The sequence below is a fragment of the Ooceraea biroi genome, chromosome 2 (genome assembly GCF_003672135.1).
Source record: "Ooceraea biroi isolate clonal line C1 chromosome 2, Obir_v5.4, whole genome shotgun sequence".
Lineage (NCBI taxonomy): Eukaryota > Metazoa > Arthropoda > Insecta > Hymenoptera > Formicidae > Ooceraea > Ooceraea biroi.
The window spans coordinates 2,531,370-2,553,266 of NC_039507.1; the positions used below are offsets into that span (position 1 = coordinate 2,531,370).

The 21,897-nt window shown below is 39.6% G+C and overlaps 3 protein-coding genes across 3 annotated transcripts in view; all 3 read right to left on the bottom strand.

Annotated features, from left to right (window-relative positions):
• The window catches only part of LOC105281796 (protein numb), a 50,221-nt gene extending 39,833 nt beyond the window's left edge, over positions 1–10,388 (bottom strand). The window contains exon 1 of the mRNA XM_020032416.2: positions 9,926–10,388. The gene's annotated coding sequence lies outside the window, so the exon portion shown is untranslated. The remainder of the gene's footprint in view (positions 1–9,925) is intronic.
• Positions 10,389–11,517: 1,129 nt separating this feature from the next.
• Positions 11,518–14,072, bottom strand: LOC105281814 (cytoplasmic dynein 2 light intermediate chain 1). The gene is made up of 7 exons (XM_026967861.1): positions 13,987–14,072; positions 13,532–13,649; positions 13,362–13,463; positions 12,701–13,027; positions 12,228–12,385; positions 11,807–12,050; positions 11,518–11,664 (listed from the first exon to the last, which is right to left on the bottom strand). Exons 1-7 carry the CDS (start codon positions 14,001–14,003, stop codon positions 11,593–11,595), a joined length of 1,038 nt encoding a protein of 345 aa, XP_026823662.1. The 5' UTR covers positions 14,004–14,072; the 3' UTR covers positions 11,518–11,592.
• Positions 14,073–14,325: 253 nt separating this feature from the next.
• LOC105281800 (vacuolar protein sorting-associated protein 54) lies at positions 14,326–21,419 on the bottom strand. The gene is made up of 13 exons (XM_011343299.3): positions 20,592–21,419; positions 19,918–20,296; positions 19,720–19,819; positions 19,229–19,392; positions 18,912–19,111; positions 18,604–18,789; positions 18,336–18,462; positions 17,977–18,231; positions 17,384–17,809; positions 16,997–17,277; positions 16,710–16,927; positions 16,302–16,518; positions 14,326–16,226 (listed from the first exon to the last, which is right to left on the bottom strand). Exons 1-13 carry the CDS (start codon positions 20,690–20,692, stop codon positions 15,965–15,967), a joined length of 2,916 nt encoding a protein of 971 aa, XP_011341601.1. The 5' UTR covers positions 20,693–21,419; the 3' UTR covers positions 14,326–15,964.
• Between the last annotated feature and the right edge of the window lie 478 nt (positions 21,420–21,897).

The following is a 21,897-nucleotide window of genomic DNA, read 5'->3' on the forward strand; positions in this document are numbered from 1 at the left end:
AATAAATAAGCAGAGTTGAAAGCTGCGACGCAGGAGAAAACGATGAGACCAACGCAAACGTAACGCGCTTGTTGTATCGTAAATATTTATGGACCCATGATCTTTTTATACTAACTGAAGAGTTTGTTTGCGTCATACCCCTCAAGTAGAGAGCAAGATACTGCTTTCTTCTTACATCTTGTTATATGAACTTATTCTTACTTTAACGAGTGCAACAAATTTTCAACAAGTTTAGTCATCTCCAATAAAAATTAGAATCATGTTTCACACAGCAGAATCGCTCATTTAGCATATTAGATTCTCATTAGCTGATATTAGTACAGATAGATATAATAATGCAAAGTATATTATTATGCCTATTATATTAATGCAAGAATATTCTGACATCAAATGATGCCGATGTAAATAATATTATATAAAATATAACTGTTTACAGATGCTTTATCGACGTTCTGAGACAATAGGGTTGAGTTCTTTCGAGAAAGCTTCTCGAGTTACCAGACAGTACCGCGATGGCAAAAGCGGCGGCTGTAGTAATCTCAGCTATCGCAATTTTGCTCGGGTGTCTATTGGTTTCCTGCGACCTTCGTAAAACGAAGAAGAGTGTATTGGGAAATGGGAAAGATCTGGAAGGAAGTTTTCGGATTTCGATTTTATGCAGGAAATGTATTTCCCGCTGTGCGATATGTACAGCGTTGCTTTCCTCATAGTAACGAGCGCATTATTTTCTGTTGAACGAAGAGTATTTAGGATCAACTATTTCAATAAAAATATATAATAATAAAAGAAATTCTAAGTGGTATTAGAGTATATTATACACGTAATAAAATAATATACTTGGTAATTATAAAACATAAAAGTTGTATATCGTACATGTCGAAATCCATTTTTTAGACCGAAAGACCCCATTGTCAAGCACATCACCTTCAGAAGTACGCGATTTTCGATATGCAAATAAAACAGTAATATAAGTTTATACGTCGGATTAATTAAGATACATCATGATATTATACATCAGGATATTATGTAAGAAAGGAAACGAAGCAGCCTTGCGATAATCCGCAAGTACTCGCTCGAGCTTAACGAAAGTAACGAAGCGTAAATCGCCCGGTAGAATTATGCGATTTCGGCAAATATATGTGCGGCCTTGACTTTTGCCACAATAGATTTGCATAGACATTCAAGTCAAAGAGTGCAACAAAAGTAACTTCATTATTTATTATTCAGTTTGGCCTCGTGCCTTCGCGCACGCGCCATTACCATGTAACACCCGGTAGAGACGACGCATTTGCGTAATACCCGATCGGGAGCCAACAAGGTCAGTGTTTCACGAAACACTTTTGCATCACATTCGTCAAACGTCATTCGTCATAAAGGTGACGCACGTTTCACTCTTTCTCGCAAGCTGCAATGCGCGTGCCAAGAATCGCGCTTCGAGTGCACCGACTTCCTTCTTGTGCCATAAATTCACGGATGAAGACGCTTCGCAAAGTTGCAACGCCCATCGTATCATATGATGCAATGTATTATTTATATATACACTCGTGCTAATGTGCACAACAATTCTGTGGTGGAAAACACTGATTCACAATATCACCAAAACGATATTGTGGATTAAAGTAAAGTGTAAGTGTCGCTGATTCGCTTTTCTACATACTCTATATAATACTTTTAATATATTTTAGATGTTCATGTATCAATGCGCATCCGTGTTCGTTTTTTCCGCGGAAGCTTTGCAGTTTTATTTTTATATTTAATTATTTATATTTAACCATTCTTCGGAATTATTTTGAACTCGGGTAATTATTGTCAAAGTACTTCTTTTTCTCTCTCTCTCTCTCTCTCTCTCTCTCTTTCTCTCTCTCTCTCTCTCTCTCTCTCTCTTTTATACATGAATTTAATGAACAGTTCCAGAAATAAAATATTTTCTCTTCTCCTAACATTGTCATCAAACATTTTTATCATTTTCCATTATATTCACTTTTATTCAGTTTTCTCTCACGATCCATCATGTTCGAACATTATTCTTCAATTACGTCAATTAACGATATCAGTGTTCTTATGAATTTATATTCTTTCCTGTAGAGATATAGCGAACTTTAACCGATTTAATTCCAACTCCCAAAATATGCAGAGACAAGCTACGTCAAATACCATATGCTAAGATACGTGTTAATTTATCCGCATGGTAAAAGAAAACCCTCATGATGAAATGTTCCGCGAAATTTTGCGAAGCTTCGAAGGAAAGTGTTTACCGTGTTAAAACGAAAGTGTCAGCATTTCGCATTACGTGTTCGGTGCATCAGTCCGTGCACGATATTGATTTATCGGCGATTCGATGAACCTGGTGCGCGAAATGTCCGGGGCTACTCAGGAAGCGGAGGAAGAGAGGGCGGACGATCACCCACGTAGCTTGGTTTCCGTCACGCTCTTACGATTAGACGGCAACGCGAGAACGCCTCTCGTTACGTAAACGTACAAGTGAGCGACGTACATACATTGTACGTCGTTCGTGGTTGTTCGTTGTACACGAGTACACGAGTACTAGAGAAGCCCGTATTATTTACCCGCGAAACTCGGGTGACAAAGGGTGTACTGCATCCACCCCTCCGTGAAAATGATAACGAAGCCGGTCAAAAATTGCGAGCGTGCGAACATTGTTCGCGATGTCGCACGTATACATAGTTTCCTGGTCGATCACAGACCACATTTTCCCGGCAACCGCGTTGCGTTGATCGCTTTGCTGTTCGTCATAAACGTCAGCTAGAAAACTACCGCTAGCGGCAGTCCTGTTAGTTCCGCTCTTAGATACGTATCTGTCTGTTTCCGTGCGCCGCTTCGCCGCATTGTCGAAAGAACGATCGAATCTCGCGTTTCGAGCACCACCAACGACTGAAATCCAAGTCGAGATGCTGATACCGCGGGTCGCCTGTACTGCGATGCACTGAACACGCGAGTATCTTTTGCCGCAGTAGTGTAGGAAGCGCGACCGCAAAATAAATGGAGCCATGTGTAAGGTATCACGTAGCTTCGCGACGCGTTCGCTCTGATATCCAACGTTGCTCGAAATTTATCGCACGTTCGCGCACGGTCCGTGCACCCCCTTCGGACAGGGAGGGCGAGGGAGAGAGTCTGCAGGAATGAGAAGTATATTACGTCTTGTGTCGTGCATTTATCATATCGAGACTGCAAGTGTGGAGATAAGCGACTGCACGATCGGCGCTTAAGAAAAAGTCAAGTCAGCTGAAATAAACCGCAGTTTTTTTTTGGTGCGAGGGATGATTACTGTCAATAACAAAAGAAATATACGTTGCATTTAATTTAGCTAATTGAAGAATATGTAGCAGTCCATTCGCGTTCGAACTGCATTTACGGGAAACATTTATTATTTCTTTCGGTTAAATAATAGCTGTTAGTGTGTTCCTTCTGTAAATTAAGCTGATGCAATTACAGTCGGGTTTTAGGTCAGTTTTCCAATACAAACACAGATAATACGCCGAAATCTTAATGTATCATCTCCAAACAGTCTCTCCACGTGGCACAGAAAACCTCACAAGATAACGGAACGATAATGAAGTTACTGAATAAGATATAAGCGACAAGACGTTCTATATTGAAAAAATCAATTTTAATTATGTAATGCAATCAAAGATAGTTTCTCGCAATTATAAAAGTATCACATAAATACACACATGTTTTTAATCAAATTATAAAACAAACATATACTTATTCAGTTCGAACGATGTAGACTTCTCCAAATAATTTTAACGATAGAATATAGATTATCACTTGCAAGACAAGATAATGATTCCGACAAATTACATATTTTTCAATCTTGATAAAATTATTGTCAATAATTTAATTGCTAGCGTAATTTAAAATATTTTACTTTTTAAAATTATTAACAAAACAACGTGTAATAATGCCAATCATAATTGTCAAAGTGGATAATAATGACAGCTATCGAACTCAAAATTCCTCGATCATTAACTGATAATACTTGGACTCGGATTGGATGGACGCAAAAGGGAGTGTTCTGTTAAATTTAAACCTTAGATACCAAGGAAGGGCTCCAGCCAAGCATAAAGGATTTCATACGGAACATCGTAAAGTGCCACTACGTATCAGCCGCCATCATGCTCTATTTCATTCAAAGATTTCCTTTCATACTGTCGAGACACTTTTATTTTGTACGTGCTCTATCGTCGGTGAAGCTAATAGCGTCCATCGAGTGTCGCGCCAGTAATCCGAGACGTACTAGTAATCACAATCACAGAGAGACGTGGAAGTATCACGTGCAGATATTTAAAATATTCTTCAAGATAATCTTGTTTTTATCCAATTATCTTATAATAGATCATCTTAACACTATATCTTATCTTATCACTGTGATAACATCCAAAATGTTCAACTATTTTAATATTTACATATATCTTATCCGGTGTATTTTATAATAAATTACACCTAAAGCAATTTTATAATTTTGTGATACTGCAATGCTTGTACAAAGAATCGTTATAAACGAATCGGTCACTTAAAAATAACATTTACCCGTCAAAAACTTTTTGCAGTCTTCTCGATATTTGCTATCCTCTTGAATTTACAGTCTTCAAAAAATCGATATAAGCGTAAAAAAATATTACAGAGCTAGCATAACATAAAATTTGTCAAATATTTATAAGGAAAACCTGTTGCTAAGTTTAAACAAATCCAATTTCGCCGATTTAATTCTACGATTGAATCCTGGTGAAAATTACAAACTCACAACTACGTTTCTTTGAAAGAGCGGCAGGCGTGCTGAGCCCTTCAAGGGCCACGCTTCACGCTCTTCGGCTCTCGCCTAGGACAATGAACTAATTGTTCATGGGGTAACGAGCGTTTGCTTCGTTATGGAACATAATTGTACCGGTCGCCACGTGCCGGAACGTGCCTTTGACTACGTAAAAACGCTGTTAATCTATATGTAGACACACATTTAAATAATCGATATTGGTATTAAAAGAATAGAAAACTAGTAATGTAATTTCTGGTATAAAAACGCATTTATAAGCTCGCACGAATATTAAATAAAAAAATCTTCACTGTACGATAATCTCATGATATCATCATATAAAAAAAAAGTAGTATCGAGAAAGTCATAAACGTCGCAGACGCAAATTTATATATAAATGGACATTCATATATAAATCAACATGGAGTTAGTAATGTCTTTACACGTTCTACATATAATACGATAACGTTCTATAATTTCTCATTGATCAATATCGCTATGATCTGTATCCTTTATACCCTATTAGAACGTTCTAGAAACTTTATCGAATAATCGTTGGCCGTTGTTAGATACCACAACGATATTGACAGACAAGAAAATCCGCAGTGTTTAATCAGAAGAAATGTGTGCGAATGCTATCACGATAAAACGCCAACCTTGGGCGAAACAGCGTCGCGAGTAGCGCGCCTGTTAACTTGCAAACGCAGCGGTAGATAACGCCCTTCCTTGCTACCATCTTCGGTCAGGTTCGAAGAACCTTCCTTTCGTAATGCTGCCACTACCTTCCTTTCGCTCGCCGTGCGCCGCGACCGCCGAGAATTAATGCACACCTTTCCTCAATGCGTAGGAGGACATCTTGCTTAATGACACGGCGAGACTCCGTTTCAGACGAAGGCGCACGCGAACTCTCTATCTCGAGATGCATGCAAATATAATACATAATTTCTCGGTAGGTGCACGTAACAAGCGCATTAAATCCAATGAAAGTGTTGCAAGTCAGATGGCTGTACAAGATATTCAACTTTTGTTCCATCAGAAGATTTTGTGGTAAATTTTGCAGAATCGGTTACTTATATCCTCCGAGGTATTGCTATCTATTATTGGGTTGTAACTTAAGATATTGAGAATATTCAAAACGCATTTACAACGATAAAAGCGCCTCTAAAAGTAGCTGAAAAACCACCTGATCGGTTGAAACTACATTGAAGGCGTTTTTATCGTTGTAAAAGCGTTCTGAACATGGGCCATTCTTGATATCTTAAGTTAATAATTGCAACAATTAAAAAATTTGTTTTATCACTGCTAAAATTCGATAATGACATGGCAAAGAATTCAATGATTAGGCAGAATCATGGATTGTACCACTTCTGAATATAGGCCAATATTTTTTAAATGTTTAGTAAGTTAATGACAGACGTGAGTCACTTCAAGACAGTTCAAGATTTCGCAATAAAACTATTTCATTATGCAATATCCAGAATAACTTGTTTTTGTTTTACGTGTATATGTACATATCGGCCGTTCTACGCAATATACACGTTGTTGTAACGCAGTAAAATTAATTTTCCCTTTTATCTCGCGAACTATTTCACCTTGATCGAGTTGGAAAGGCCGGGAAACCTTTCCACGTTAGACTGGCGCGCAGTGTTATTACTTGGAAAGGGCTAATAATCGCAGCACTTCAAAAGAACCGATGTCCAGGCAAATACCGCATTGGCGTGCGACCTGGTGGCCTGGTCCCGACAGGTACGTATCCATATGCCCCCTCGTCTATCCCTGCCTTCCATGTGCAATCTCGCATTTGTTGACTTCGTCGCCCGCACGAATGCGGTTGCACGCTCATCGTCACACCAGCGCGCGGTTCTACCTGCGATCGATAGTCTACAAGAGAGCCGAAACGATCCCCGCCGCGGCGATATGTACGTGTACGGGCGACGTGACGTCACGATGAAATAATCTTCGTCGCGAAATCAAATTCGCCGGGGTTCTTCACTGTCTGTAAAAAAAGGACAAGGATACGCAGTCGCGAAGAGCGATTCGATTGAATTCGTCTTGACTGGTCCGTCGAACAATGCGCATCTTAAGATCGCTCGTATTTTCTAAGTTTACGCAATGGAAAGATTACTTAAATTGACGGCAAAAAACGGTGCTTTGTTCACTAAATAACGATATTTATTCAAACTTATCCGAGGAATAGAAGCAATTTTAATGTTGTCCGATTCATGGATTCAGAAAGTGAAAGAGATGCAGATGAAAGCAGTTAAGACACGTTCTAAAATATCTCTGTCTGAAAGAAAGGCGAGCTCACTTGGGGAAGTGAGCTCGCCAGCACGCGCTCTTTCGCAGATAGGAATTAAAAGTATATCGGGCGACACGCGGAGCCATCCGATGAGATCAAGGTCGACAAGACTGCAAAGTTTTGCGGCTGAGTAAAAACCGCGTGGATAAATACGAAGAAGGAAAATTACAAAGTGGGAAGGCCGCGAGGAGAGATACCGATTGAAGAACCGTGGAGACTCAAGATATATCAGAGCAGTTTGCGCAATAATGAGCAAGGAATAAGCAGAGAAGGACAGGTTGAAGAACGGGTCTACGAAAAGTAGACGCACGAGCGATACCATCGCTATTCTGGCGAACAATTCCTGAATCTGGTTTCGTCGGGATCAGTCGCCGCTGAATTGGAAAGGTTAATCGAGAACTATGCGGAGAGTGCGGCATTAAGGACGACCTCGGCCTATGAACTGCACAAAACTATATGCCTTCGTGTTCCCCGAATGACGCACGACGTAGAATCGAGTTAGCACCGATTCTCATGCTTAAAATAGTATTCCACTATTTGGCGATAGTGATCGCGCAATTATCTGTCTAAACAATTTGTTAATTTGTACCTTGCGGATGACTTTAAGGCAGATAACGACATAAAAATATCACAAATATAACAAAGTACCAAATTATTAATAATAATGAAATGCATAATGAGAGCATTGTATGTAAAACAAAGCAAACGCGTTTTTTCGGAGATTGCAATGTTTGCAAGTCGACATTTGCGCATTAGTGCAAAATAAACCATGATGAAACAAATATATGTAACATAAAAATAAGCGGTTCCAGTTCTTCCAGACACTTACGAATTACTTTATCGAATCAACCCGTTAGCGCTAATTTTAGTTAACATCATTTCCCTCCAGCATGTAGCATTAAATCCATAATAGGGGTAGCGAACTGTCACTCCAGAATTAGTTAACCCAGATTGTTGATGCAGCCCAGTGTCTATTCCTACATCATAACACTCTTCAGCGAAACTAAATTAATTAGACGATTTAATATTTGATTAGATTATTTAACCATGCTGCTTTACTCGTGCTACCTTACATGGACCTCGCATTGTACCATTTTCAAGTCGCTGCTTACGATTCGCTCGTTACCTTTTTAGGGACCGCTTTGTATTTGAAACAGTTCCATGAATCAATCAACAAGGTGCGTTGGCCGAAATAATTAATGAAAGTAACCGGCGTGTATCACAACGTGAGATAAAAGAAACGATGAAGCGCGAGGAGAATGCGTGACCATGAAGAGGCGGTTTAGCCCTACGTCCGAAATTGTAGCGCACAAGTATAGACACGCAATATCCGGTGCTACATGATCTTAGCACGTTCGCATGTTCGTCTGCTTATGGTCGAGGCACAGTTATATTTTCATGCCGCCGTAGACACACGTATACGCACGCACACTGTCACGAAACCGGCCCGTTACCGGAAACGACGATTATCACGCCGAGATTGTACAGTTGCAGAAATGGCCGCGAAGGCCGAGAGACAAGTCTCGCCGAAACAGTTTCGCGAATTTCTCAATCGAACGAATGAGAATGTTGGCAGACAATAAAGCGAGCTCGCGAGAAAACACAATCATACCACAGATAAACGTGAGCATTACGAAGGTGACAGATGGTATCTCCTGATACCGACCATTAAACGTTATCACGATACCGTGATCTGCGTAATTTAGCTTTCCTGAGATATTGATAACGGCACGCTTAAAGAAACGGAAGTAGATCGAAAATTCTTGAATTTATAAAGGTCCACCTCCACGCGAGTACGTTCCCAGAACTCAATCGAGCGGTACGATCAATAGAGGTGTCAGCAAGAAAACTTGAAAATTAAGAATGCGACATGTTGTGCGCAACGAGTTTGATTTAACTGGGATGGCGACGCACTGTGGTACACGACACGTGTTTAGAGACTCACTATTTAATCTGGATGTGCGCGTAGCACAGGAGATGCATAATGAATCTCTCAACCAATAATAAAGCTCTGGCGCTTTCATTATTAATATTCACGTCATTGTCAGTAAAAGCTTTCTGAAGAGATAATTTCTGGAACCTTAATTTGGTTAAAATAATGTTTCCCCCTCTCTCCCTCTTTCGGTATATATATCTCATCGATTACGCGCTATCTGCTTTAAACTTTTCATGCTACGACATCAACGTCATCCAATTGAGGAAGGCAAGGCCGATAATAGGCCGGTATTAATACGAAAATCATATTGCCATTTTGGGAAGCACTCCGAGGCATCTAAAAGAGACACTGCCTGAAACTTCAATCCTGAAGCGAAGATTAGGACTTCATAGGATTACAGCAACAGTGAAATTCTCCATTAGCTCTTTGATCGAAGGGGAATGCCATTCGATATATTCCCTCGCGGGAGCGCAATCGGCCGGGCATCCGCGGAGAGCGCGTGGCCGGAGCGCGACGCGTAAATCTCGCGTTGCACGCGCGCGTAGACGTCATCGATGATCGATTCGGCACTAGAGCGCACGCACGCGAGATTCAAGACTCGCGCGGGTGGCGAGAAAGACCAGACGGCGGGATATGCCTGTCCGCGGAGGGCGCGTTCACACACCGGAATCGATAACGGGGTAGCGGGCAGCGCGCCGCGCTGGGACGGCAGGATGCTACATGTTCGACGACGATCGCGGTACACACGTCGTAGGTGGTAAATGGGTCGCTCGAATACGTGCGCGCGCGACCGGCGCGGCACCGATTTCCGCGCGAGACCGACGCGGGAACCATCGGTACCGACACCGGTCGCCCCCTTCTATCGAACCCCCGGTAGATCGGCGTCGTTGTTGAGAACCTCGTCCCTCCCGCGACTCACCTGTGCGCTGTCAAAGCGCGCGGTTCCCCGGAAGCGGCGCTCCAAAATCCGCGATCGGGCGCGAAAGAGACACCCGATCCGTCCCGTGGCACTCGCGCGGCCTGTCAAAACCGTGCGCTCGCCGATACGCACCGCGCGCGTAATAAAGGGAGGGGTAGGGAGGCGGTGATAAGGGCCACGGGGAGAAGAGCGGAGCAGAAGAGAGCGAGAGAGAAATCAGACGCACGAAGAAGGAAGAAGGAACGGAACACAGGGAAAAAGAAAGGAACAGCGGCTGAGAGAGCTCGGATCGCGAGCGAAATCGGGGGATCGAAGAGCCCGTCTCGCCAAGGATCCCTTCGATAAGACGGCCGACTCCTTGTCACGGGGGGGCGCGACGAGAGCCCGAGGAGAGCACACGGCACGCGCGGCTCTCTATCGCGGCGGCATTTTCACTGAGGAAACGGCGGCGAGGAAGCGAGAGAGAGACTCTTCGCGGCCGAGACCCCCCCACAGTGACGGAGCCCCGTTTTCGTAAACGCTCGGACTCTGCGCGTATCAGAGGCGACCGGAGCGGACACGCATGCGCCTCCATTCACGGCGGGCGCGCGCGAGCGCGACGTCTCTTATCAGCGAGAACGTCATACGCCGGGGGTACGGGGGTGGGAGCGTATTTATTCCCCCCTATCACGCTCTCTGTGGTTGTGGCGTTCGAGAGAAAGAGATATTGGATTTTCAGGCCGCTACGAAGAAAGGAGAGCACGCAAAACAGGAACGGAACTGGTTCCCCGGATGCCCCATCTTGCAAAAAAAATGCCTCGACTGCCTTGCGAGAGGAATTTCTGAAATAACATTTAGTTGACATCGGAAAATTGCTTTCATCTGGCAAGCGGAAATTTTTTTTTGTGAAACAGCTTTAAAATCATTTAGCTTATGAATTATAGGAGTGGGTGACTTTATTCTAGGTGTTGCTTATATCCAGGACGTGTTGGGAAAGGAAAACTCGGAAATGATGAAAAATAATGTCTTAATAGTAATAGTGTATTTCGTAAAAGAGGCTAATTCTCTTTGTTTTTCTCTTATTTCATACATAACTGCTAGCGCCGCATTTTATCGACTATCGCACCAACTAACATAATAGATTACAAAGTTAAACATTCGATTTACGTAATAGTGTTAATTCTGAAAACTAACTCAAACAATAAATTGCACTTAATTAACATGCAGACATTAACTTAACATGTGTTCTAGAAGTAAAATAATAGAAAATTAATCGGACAATCCATACTTTTTGGATTTTTTAAACAAAAGTTGCTTAAAAATCCGCATCAACAGTTAACTCAATGTATACTCTCACTGTTGAGTAAGATATTATTCTTTTCTTATCAGTTTATCTTGCTCTCAAAAAGAGTTAGTGATGTTTCTCTTATTCTCTAAATTGATTGTACAAAAATGACAGTTTTAACATGACAACAGAAGGACAAGAAAAGAGAAAACGTTTAGTCTTGTCACTCTTTTGTCGTGTTATGTTTCTTACAAAAACTACCGCGCCATCAAGATATTTGTGTGTGAATGACATCTTTATTCTGAATATTTCATAACCAACAGCTAAATTTGTCTTATAAATAAAATATCTTTATTTATCATTTATACAAATGTAACAGATGCTAAAGTAAGAGATATATTCTTTAAAATGGATCTGGCACAGGAATTTTCGGCATACGACCCTCCATCATATCGTTCAGCAACACACTGATCTCCTGACAAGAAAGGATTTATTTAGCTTCAAATATCAACAACGTTTAAATTTAATATTTCTCTATTCTTCTGAATTAAATGAAAGTCATTATTCCAAATTTGTTTTACGCTAATTAAACAAATACAGTTGATATCGATACGTACTTCTTCTCGCTGCACTCTCAACCTGTCGATAATGGGCTCGTTAAAGTTAGGATCGTTGCTGGGGTCTTCCAAAGTGCCTTCGTCGTTTTTCGATAGTTGCGGTATACGAGAGACGTAGATCTGTTTGATAGTGTCTAAAATTGCCGACGATTTCATTTGGGGGAATTGCAAATCGATTCGTCCGAAGGAATCCATGCCCGCCGGTATCATTAATGGCTTCTCATAATCCACGTACTTCTCCTCTCTTATATTTTTTATTCAACAAAAAAATTCAAAATTTATTAGAATGCAATTTTCTATTATAGATATATTTTTATTATAGATTTTTTATTATAGATATAATGTATAAAATAGGAAAATAAAATTGTTAAGTTTTTATAAATTATATTGTATTCGCAAAGTTTCGTAATTGGAAACTTACATAATTGGAGAACCAAATCCAAAGTAAGATAACAAATCTTTGAGTCGTCGCACGAGAACTTTATCTTTAGAGGAATAATAATAAAGACTTGCATCCAAATTGTGAGCTATCGCCCTCAGTATCTTGCCAATAAACTCCTTCTTACTTTCCTCAAATTCCTATTGCAAAAATTAATGTAGAAAAAATATATAATCTCGAAATAGATTTTTTCCTTTTAAAATACAAAAGCAATAAATAAAAAGTTTATACTATAATTTTATTGGAAATCAAACATACTAGTATTTAATATTATTATACAGCAATTGCTATTTCGAAATTAAAACAATCACCATTTTTCGATTTTATATTCGTCATTTTGAGATGCAGAAAAAATACATAACTTCTATTTTATATGTATATAACTTATATACTATATTATATGTATTATTATAAAACACTAAAAAACCTAGTATCAAGAAATAAATTAAAAATACCTTGAATTCGTCATATCGTCCACCTATAATACATATTTTCATGGGAAACGGATCAACCCCACGTTCCAATTCTTTTTTCCTGTCTGCTTTCCTTCTTTCCCGTAATTCTTCAATTGTATCAGAGTCATAACTCATTTTCAAGCCGTTTCGTATCGCTGACATAATCTCTTCAAAGGAAGCCCACAATTCTTCCGGCCGCGATAAATCCAGCATCATCAATAACGCAGTATGATGAGGGGAATGTGTTAAAGTAGATCCTGTCATCGCGACAGATACCAAAGAAGAGGCCAAGTGACCCACTTCATACACGTGCACTATATTTTTCACCTGCAGTAGCATGTTATTCAGAAATCCGACTCAACGTTCGGTCAGTGAAAGTTAACGAAAGTTTTGATGAAAGTAACAGAGACATTACATTAATTATTATGATATGAAGCATAACGTAATCGGAATATTATTATACAAGATTTCGATTAAATTACTATAAACATTACAATTATTGCCAAGTAATTTCTCTTCGTATAAATAAACTTATTTTGTAAAACTTAGCGAGCACAGTAGTGTTCGCGCTTTCCCAACAAAGAAACTGGATTTCTCTCTGTGAACGTTCGTTTGTTTGTTCTAATGAACAAATCAATTCTGACGCACAATGCCTACTTACTAAGCTTTTCACGGTTTTGCGACCAAATGAATAATCCATCGCTATAGTCGGTTTCGGCTTTTCGTCTTTTTCGAGAAATCGATACACCATTGTTGTCTTGCCCTAGAAACGCAGCAGGAAATGCAAAGTACGTCACGATAACGCCGTATGCTCCTAATTTCATCACTTACAACTCCTTTACTACCAAGAATGATAATGGAACGCTCGTGAGTATCATTTGCGTCAGTCTTTCGCTTCTTCTCTTCTTCTATAGCGAGCCGTAATGCAGTTTCTCGCATAGACTCGTCACTATAAAGTTAATTTTGCAGTAGCTAATTTTGCTATGTTAAGAATATATAATAATAGATATCGCAGTGAACACAAATAAGATTAATAACGACTTCTGTATCGCGTTGTGTATTTATTAAAAGATTAAAGTATATATTTTATTCTCGAATAACTCGTTTATCAATTATCATGACAAGATCGATCGTTTCACACAAACGGTAGAAAATATTTCCATAAAGATCACTCTGCATTAATGATTTTGATATAATCATTTAATAGCGTATATTATCAATGGTACATGTTTCCTTTACAAAAAAACTGACGAATCAATAGTAATAATGTATAATAAATTATTCACCGATCTTCTGCAGACATTGTCTTTTGGAACAATGACGAGGATTGATACTGAGAACTGTAGGTGTATTCGCGCAATTCTACGTTTCTTCAGGTTATGTTTTACACTTCGTTACTAGGGCAACGAACGAACGACTTCCCCATTCAAGCTATTCCTGCATAGAAATCTATGTAAATTATTATCGAATGAACAATATGCAATATATGTGACACTTTTTAATGTACAGTGTAGTGCAATAGAGCACAGTCTTCGATCTAGCTGATCTCGAGAAATACGGTTGATAAATAATTAATTTCTATTGTTATACTCTGTCAATGTCCAGTCTTGAATTATAAAGTTTAATAGGCATCATAGAACGTTTATTTAAATAAATAATATGTTATCCTCTCCCAGCTGCGGTGTCACTAATTTTTCGTGTTCACAATACATTACGCGCAAAAAGGTATAATCTAAATTATATTAATCGTATCTCTTCTACACGATTTTCTATGTTCACTTTCCTATGCGATGATCCAACGAGAGATCATCAGTCTTGATAAAGAAATCCACGAGGATATCTTATACGGTGATCCGCTCTGAAGGTTTTCATTTAGTTTCGACATTTTTCATACGAAACATGACGTGCGAAACACGTTTCCAGAGCATTACAACGTGTCTCTGCCGGATCATGACGCATAACACTCTAAGTTCACAAGTTTATTTATGAATTAAGTCGATTATACTTTTCAGCGTATTCTCCTCCTCGCATACATTATATACAACTTGGACTAGATGAAGTCAGGAATGAAATTACACGGCACAACCTCCGCAATAAAACATTTTTTAAATTAATACACGCAAAAAAGAGTGTACAGCTTTTAGAATATTAGAAAGGTTTCCCACGAGATTACGAACGCATTGCTCATATATATGTATATGATAAATTATCAATTACACAAGAATTACATTATCGCCAATTATAAAGATTATGAATTTTCTCTAAAGAATTTATAGCAAGCAATAAATATATTTTCGTTATAAAACTTTCTGGGTACGGAGCAGACATTGCTAAATTTATTCTCTCCTTCTTTCATACGCAATGTATTGATCATGATCAAATATCGATTTACATAACAGACACGTAATAATCAACAAAATCGCATTTATCCTTTTTAATTTATATATATATATATTGCATCGTCTCCACAAAATTCAACTCGATTCAATTTCTAACTCGAAATTCTCATTATATAAAAGCAAAATATAACATCGGAAAATATACAAGCTCATACTAAAGTATCATACAAAAAACTCTAATACGCTAATATGTTTGGTCCTGCTACAATACCGTGTTACATCGAAATTCTTGCAAAGGGCAATGTCAAATCGTAAGTAAACGAATGGTGTTATTCTCTGCATTCGCACTCATTCCAAAAAAATAACATTTCTATAATTCCTACGAATATATCTCTACGACAGTGTGTGTGTGTATACACACACACACATATACACGATAGAAATTTTTTTCTTGAACACTATGACCGGTAAAAATAGTCATCCAATATATCCGCAAAATTATCTAATATTTGTTTTTAAATACAGAATAACGTGATGTAATTAGCGCGGTTGGAATTCCCACGAAATTAGCTAATTGGAAATTCTTTTAATATTCGATATCGTTTTCTCTGTAGAAACATCGTAATTGCTGTTATCGTTACGTCAAACTGCCAATATATATCGCAATTTGCTAGCGCATGTATCACAATAACTATATCATTAATCATTTGCACTTTTAACGTACTTTTTCCGAATATTCAAAAATCATAAATTCATGTACCGTTTCTTTCATCCAGTCCATCGAGCGATCGATGAACATGAATACAAAAAAAATGTATGTCTCATGTTTTAGAGCGATACAAAGGAAGACGAATGTACAGATTAGTCACCTCTTTCTATAATGCTTCATTGCTTCTATAATGCAGTATATCACGCGCTCTGCATGTTATCTAGTCCATATGTCGCTCATCCAATTGTCGTTTAACTCTTCGCTCGGCAGGACTTTTAATTTCCTTAAGGCTTCGAGATAAAACGTAAGCTCCGACGTGACCACACCGTGCTGCGGGCCACCGTTGTTCACTATGTTCATTTTAACCAGCTGCTCCCTAAGCTTCTCCTTGAATGACGAGTTTACCGTACGGTAAAGGGACTGCACCTCGACGGTAGGCAAAATTGCGGAGACGGCTTCGTGAAGTTTCATTAGGTAACTGTAATCGGCAGAACACATTTTAAATAGTCCGACGAACCGGGCAATCACACACGATGATTCTCGCGACACTTACCTAGAGATATTTCGAAAAGATTTGGATGGCACCGGTGGTCTCGCTGTCCACTTGGATATTTGTCCGCCTAGCAAATTGTCTACGATAGTGAGAATTTTCCCCTCGATCTCACGCACGTGCGCGCGAATGTCCCTCTCGACACTATCCAACAAAGCCACTCCGCCGCTCATACCAGATATGCCAACGAGTCCCCGATTGGGATTCTGTTCCGTAAGCGCTACATATTGAACGAATTATAATTATATTATAATTATATCTATTTAATTCTCTTTTTTTTTAATTTAACTGAGTTAAGTTTAAGTTGAATGTTGCATTTAATTTAAGTAAACGCAAAGCGTCAAGTGCAAAGTTTCTAATGCTCATTTATTTCATATAAACCCGCTATATTGAATTACGATGTCGAATTACCTTGGAAGTGTGCCTTAACAAATGGCATAAACCACAATATAAGCTTAAGACTTCGCGCCGCCAGGACAAGGATCGTGCTTGTAATGGTCTTCAAGCCCGCAACTTGCATTGCGCCCGCACCCAGGACTAGTTGACAACATCGAGAATTGTAATGTCTTAACAGCTCGGCTAATTGTCTTCCTATGGTTCCAGACAAGGCAACTAGTTCGTTACTCGTTCTAAAAAGAGACTCAAATGATGCATTGCGCAAACGTGGCGACTGGAATTTCCTTCTAATCTATCTTTACCTGCAGTACTCGTGTATCATCTGTATGAGCATCAGGGCAGTCCCGACGACAGCAAACTTCTCATCGCCCACCATAATAAAATTATCTACACTCTCACTCTTCGTGTCGCCCTCGCGTGTCAGTACCTTGGTCGGAAAACTCTTTTTCTCGTATACATATGTTACTAGCGACTGAAATTCCAGCGGCACGTCAGCTTGTTTCCATCTTTCGGATTCCAACAGCAGCGTCAGCTTCGTCTTGCGTTCGTTATGGAAACGCAGTACAAATTTGCTCGCTTGTGCCTTTATAAAAAAAAAAACGAATCATGGACTCGCAAGAATCGATCTATTTGATAATCAAGAAATCGATTTCGTACGAATAATATAATTTGCATAAATAAATAATTACCTTAAATGCCGATCGTAGAGCGGTACACTGTTTGCTGCAGAGCTTCTCACAAGCGTGTGTGAATTCTTCGACCATATTGGCCAACTGGCAAACTTGAGCGGTCGTTGCTCTCTCGCTCAACCAAGAGCTCTTGTCGTTCCACGTTTGATTCTCCTTCTCTTCCAGTTTGTTCTGCGGAGCATCCGCGATGATCTTATCCCTGTCGCTGTGAAATTTATCCTTCTCGTTTGTCCCCGCCGAAAGCAGATTCCCCACACGTTCGTGGCAATAGTCACAAACAGACGTAATCATGTCGCCGAGTTTGGTGATCACTCGCGAGTGCTCCTCTTGCGTCAGTAATCGATCAGGTATCGATTCGTCATACGAGCCGTCGCATAAACGTCCCGCTGATAAGTCTGCAGTGTCCGTCATCACATCATGAACTGCCTAATAAAATTAATTCAATATTATATACCGGGAATATCGATATATTGGAGGTTCCGTAGAGAAAGAAAAAAACGTTTAGTACGATCTTATAAAAATTAATTATTAAAATTAATAGGAAATTATAATGAAGATAGAATGTATGATATGAGCCTTTCAGGATGACATACCTTCACTCGTAATAAAAGATACATGAAGGACTGTATTGTATTATGCAACAACGTTAATCTTTCCGTCAGAGAGAGACCCCCTATTTCGAGAGCTGCCGCTTGTTGATCGCTACAACAGTCGCTCGCTGCCAGAGCCTCAATCACACGTTGCTTAGTTAAGGCTCTTATCGTGGTCACAGCCTCCTCCTTGTACGTGTCCACAAATTGAAAATGTTTTTGACGCAGTAGACCAGATATGATGGAAACCAGTTTATCCTGTTCGTTGAGGATGTACAAATGATCTCACTGGGAAGAGATGTACGTTTGTTTGCTACGAACTACGGATGCGGTGCGATGTGAAATTGCGTGCGTGTACTTACGCCATCCAGCACGGTGTTCTCGCCACCCAACGGCCTATTGAGATCCGCCGTCGCGTATCTTTGGAACTCGGTCGACAGCATCTTGTCCACGAGTTTCTCCATCTCAGTTAACTGAGAACTTAAATGTCTAAATAACAAAAAATAAGCGCGCGCGATCAACGTACGAACTTTAAGGATTCATTAACTTTTTGTTGAAAACAATCGATCGTGCAGATGTCATACATGAAGCAGAAAATAAAATCTTTCCCAAGTATCTTTCGACGCTCACCTAAAACTATGTATTCCATTTAATTCTTGCAAGAGAATCTCCTGCGTCGTAGAAATAAGATCTAATGCCGCAACGTAGTCAGGCGTAGATAGCAATAGTTGTATCATGGGTTGACTTTGATGTACGGTTGCCATAAGTTTTAGTTTTTCTTGGACCAATAATCTGTTAGACCTAGCACGCTCCAAGCTTGGACAGAAAAAGCAATTTAGTATTATTGATTTTGTGTTTCTATGACTTTTATCATTTTTGTTATGTTCGTTTAATCTTTAAAATAGATGTTATAATTTACACGCGCGCTAAATACTTACCGTAAAATTTCTAGAGAATTTTTGACTAGATGCTGATCGACTTGATGAATATTTTTCCTGAGAGCTTTTAGAACCGTGATGGTTTGCGTGAGCTGTTCCATGAGCACGTCATGAGATGTCATTGCATGAAAGAAGGCTTGCGATTTGGACGCGACTTGCTCCGCTATTCGAACTTCCACAACGTCCAAGTAGTGACTCAGCTGTTATAAAGTATGTATTATATAACTTAATAGCGATTGTTGAAAATGCGCAGAGAATGTAATGCAACGAGTTACTAGCATTATTTATCCGTCTGTTTCTTACATTTACAGTCATACCTTCTCTTGCATTTGCTTCACGTGTAAAACAATGTTACATTCTTCGGTTAATAAACCATCTTTCGCAAACGGAAACACAGCGTCAAAATTATCTTTTTGCGAAAGATCCAAATTCGGCACTAAGAAGATCTTTGGAATACTAGCTAAATCAAATTGTAGTCGATCTGGAGTAAAAATACATGTTAGTTTCTTAATGAGAGAAAAATTATGTTGTATTTAATAGCTAGTTATAATCTTTGAATATATGGGCATATAAGTGACTTTTAACTAAATTTATAACGAAAATAAAGAACATGATTGGCTATTACAATTTTTTATTTTACTTGTTTATTTTTAGAGAATAAACGCACATAAGAAATAAGATTTTAATTTACAATAGAAAGCTTATTTTTATATTTATTTCATAATATTAATAATCAATATTTTTATTATTTATTTTGATGTTTTCTAGGCTGTTCTCTATGTACACATAAAATATTAAGGAATCTTACCTAATGATTTTTTCCTGAGATTTGGAAAATTTTGAAGCAGTTCATTCGACGTTGTTGGCCTGTTTACGTTTGAGTTCATACGCGAATGTTTGCGATATCTCTAAAAAATAAAATGCATAAAATATAGAATATTGTTTGCAGCAAATATTTATAAAAAATTATAAAAAGATAATATTCATTATAGAAACAGATGGTTACCCTTGCAATCTTTTTCAGATACATTTCAAAATGCTGCATCGTGATCTCAGGAAGATACGGGCTCTTTGGTATATCCACCTTTTCCACGAATCCATCTCCCCAAGTACGAGTTAAGAAATTACTTTGCTTTCCCTTGAACGGGTCGTTCAGGACAGCAGGTAGATTTTGTGCAGCAGAGTACACCGTCCACGATGAGCCGGCCTCTGATAACTGACCGTTGCTCTTTCGTTGCTGTTGCATCGCTGCGTGCTTGCTGGCGTGTGCTACATAATCCTTGTCAGAAACACCTTCCACAGGAAGACTGGTGCACACCCCATTATAGCCATAGAGACACACAAAGGAGCCACCTTCCCGGGAACAGTGCTGATCCCTCAAGTGCCTGGGACAAATTGCAGAACCGTGCAAGTTCAAGAATAACTGCAGAACAATGGGCACCGTTACATATTGTTAACGATATTACGCTAATTAAACCGACAGATATCTTGAAGCGAGGTACTCAAAACTGACATGCAAATATCAGTTTTTCGTTTTTCGTACGTGCCGCGATTAGCCGTCATCGAGGATCGTTCATTAACGTTGAATTGTTAACGAATTATTAATTTTGAACAGAAATGGTGCGATGCTCGCACGAAGCCGAGCACCGTGACTGACAGCCGTTGGACAGATGGACCCACCTAACGAAGTCTTGTATCTGCTTGAACGTCTGGTTGGTGCAATGCTCGCACACCAGGACTATGGGCACCGTCGAGTCGGACACTCTCGCGATTTTCGCCATTGCCCGTGTGTCACCTCAGCTCACCATCGTGACGTCGACAAGCGCGTAGCGGAGCATCATCGCGACCGGGGTCTCCCTCGGCAGCTCGAGCTACCGCCGCGGCCACTTAGCGATTACACGTCCCCGCTTACACCTTACAGATACACGTTTCACCGCGCACACGTTGGCCAACCCAGGGAACGGGACGGCCGGTTTGGCCGACGGTTGCTAACCGTTCGACTCGTAATTTTATTCGATAAGAGTTAATTACTCGTAAACTAAGCGCCTGGGTCACGCGCGTGAATCATCGCTCACAACACGCATTTTTGATGACTCACAATTAAGTTTTCGCGCAAGCACGAACGAACGTACAAAATAACCTCCCAACGCACGCGCGTCCCCAGCGTCACGCGCAAGACTGAAAACGGACTGAAACGGAGCACACCATGCATGAAGCAGACCATCAGGTAAGGTTTGCGGTCCGACCCGCTGCAGTGGATGACGTGCTGGTGAATGAGAGAAGCCAGTGCTGTCGCATTCCGCTCTACATTAGTCGAGTTTCCTTGCCTACAGGTCGTTACAGAAGATGCGGCCGTCGATGCTGTATCTGTCACAGACAGCAAATGATAATTTGTATGCTGTATCTGTAACACGTAACGCCGAATTTAATTGGCTTGCGATCTGTTATCCGATGACTTAATAACACGTATCACAAGTTATTTAACAGTTGATTCAGCGTTACGCAATCAGCCAATATTTACCTTTGCCTCAGCCTTGCTGCCAACGCAAAAGCTATTTAATGATTATTCATCCTTGAAAAAATGTGGAGTTAATGTTTTAATAAGATCAGTGTAATTTGAAATGCAGTGGCTCGAATTGTTTTTAAGTTATATGTTAAATGTAACGGAGTACTTACTTAAATAACGAGTAAACTTATTTACGATAACTTGCGCTGTTATTTTTTCTTTATATTTATTAAATTATTAATTTAATATATATTAAATTTAGGAATTTATAAAAAGTTAAATTTAGGAACTTGCAAAAATATGATAAAAGCTACTTTTCATTTATTAAAGATTCTTTTTCATATATTTATTAATAACAATGAGATAACATATAATATTAATCAGAGTATTGACTGTTGCTATCAATAATTTGCCATCTTTCGGGCAATAGTTTGATCTTGTGCCGATAAAATGACTTATTATTTTACAACATTTTTGAGG

What these genes read in the sequence shown, in the direction of transcription:
- LOC105281814 (XM_026967861.1), bottom strand. An exon ending in GCAAAACCGTGAAAAGCTTA is followed by an intron (nt 13,028 to 13,361) that starts GTAAGTAGGCAT and finishes ATGCTACTGCAG; the next exon opens with GTGAAAAATATAGTGCACGT. An exon ending in GGATTTGGTTCTCCAATTAT is followed by an intron (nt 12,051 to 12,227) that starts GTAAGTTTCCAA and finishes AAAAAATATAAG; the next exon opens with AGAGGAGAAGTACGTGGATT.
- LOC105281800 (XM_011343299.3), bottom strand. Translation starts at nt 20,692, where the DNA reads ATGGCGAAAATCGCGAGAGTGTCCGACTCGACGGTGCCCATAGTCCTG. An exon ending in CAGATACAAGACTTCGTTAG is followed by an intron (nt 20,297 to 20,591) that starts GTGGGTCCATCT and finishes AATTTGTCCCAG; the next exon opens with GCACTTGAGGGATCAGCACT. An exon ending in CTCTACGATCGGCATTTAAG is followed by an intron (nt 17,278 to 17,383) that starts GTAATTATTTAT and finishes TTTTTTATAAAG; the next exon opens with GCACAAGCGAGCAAATTTGT.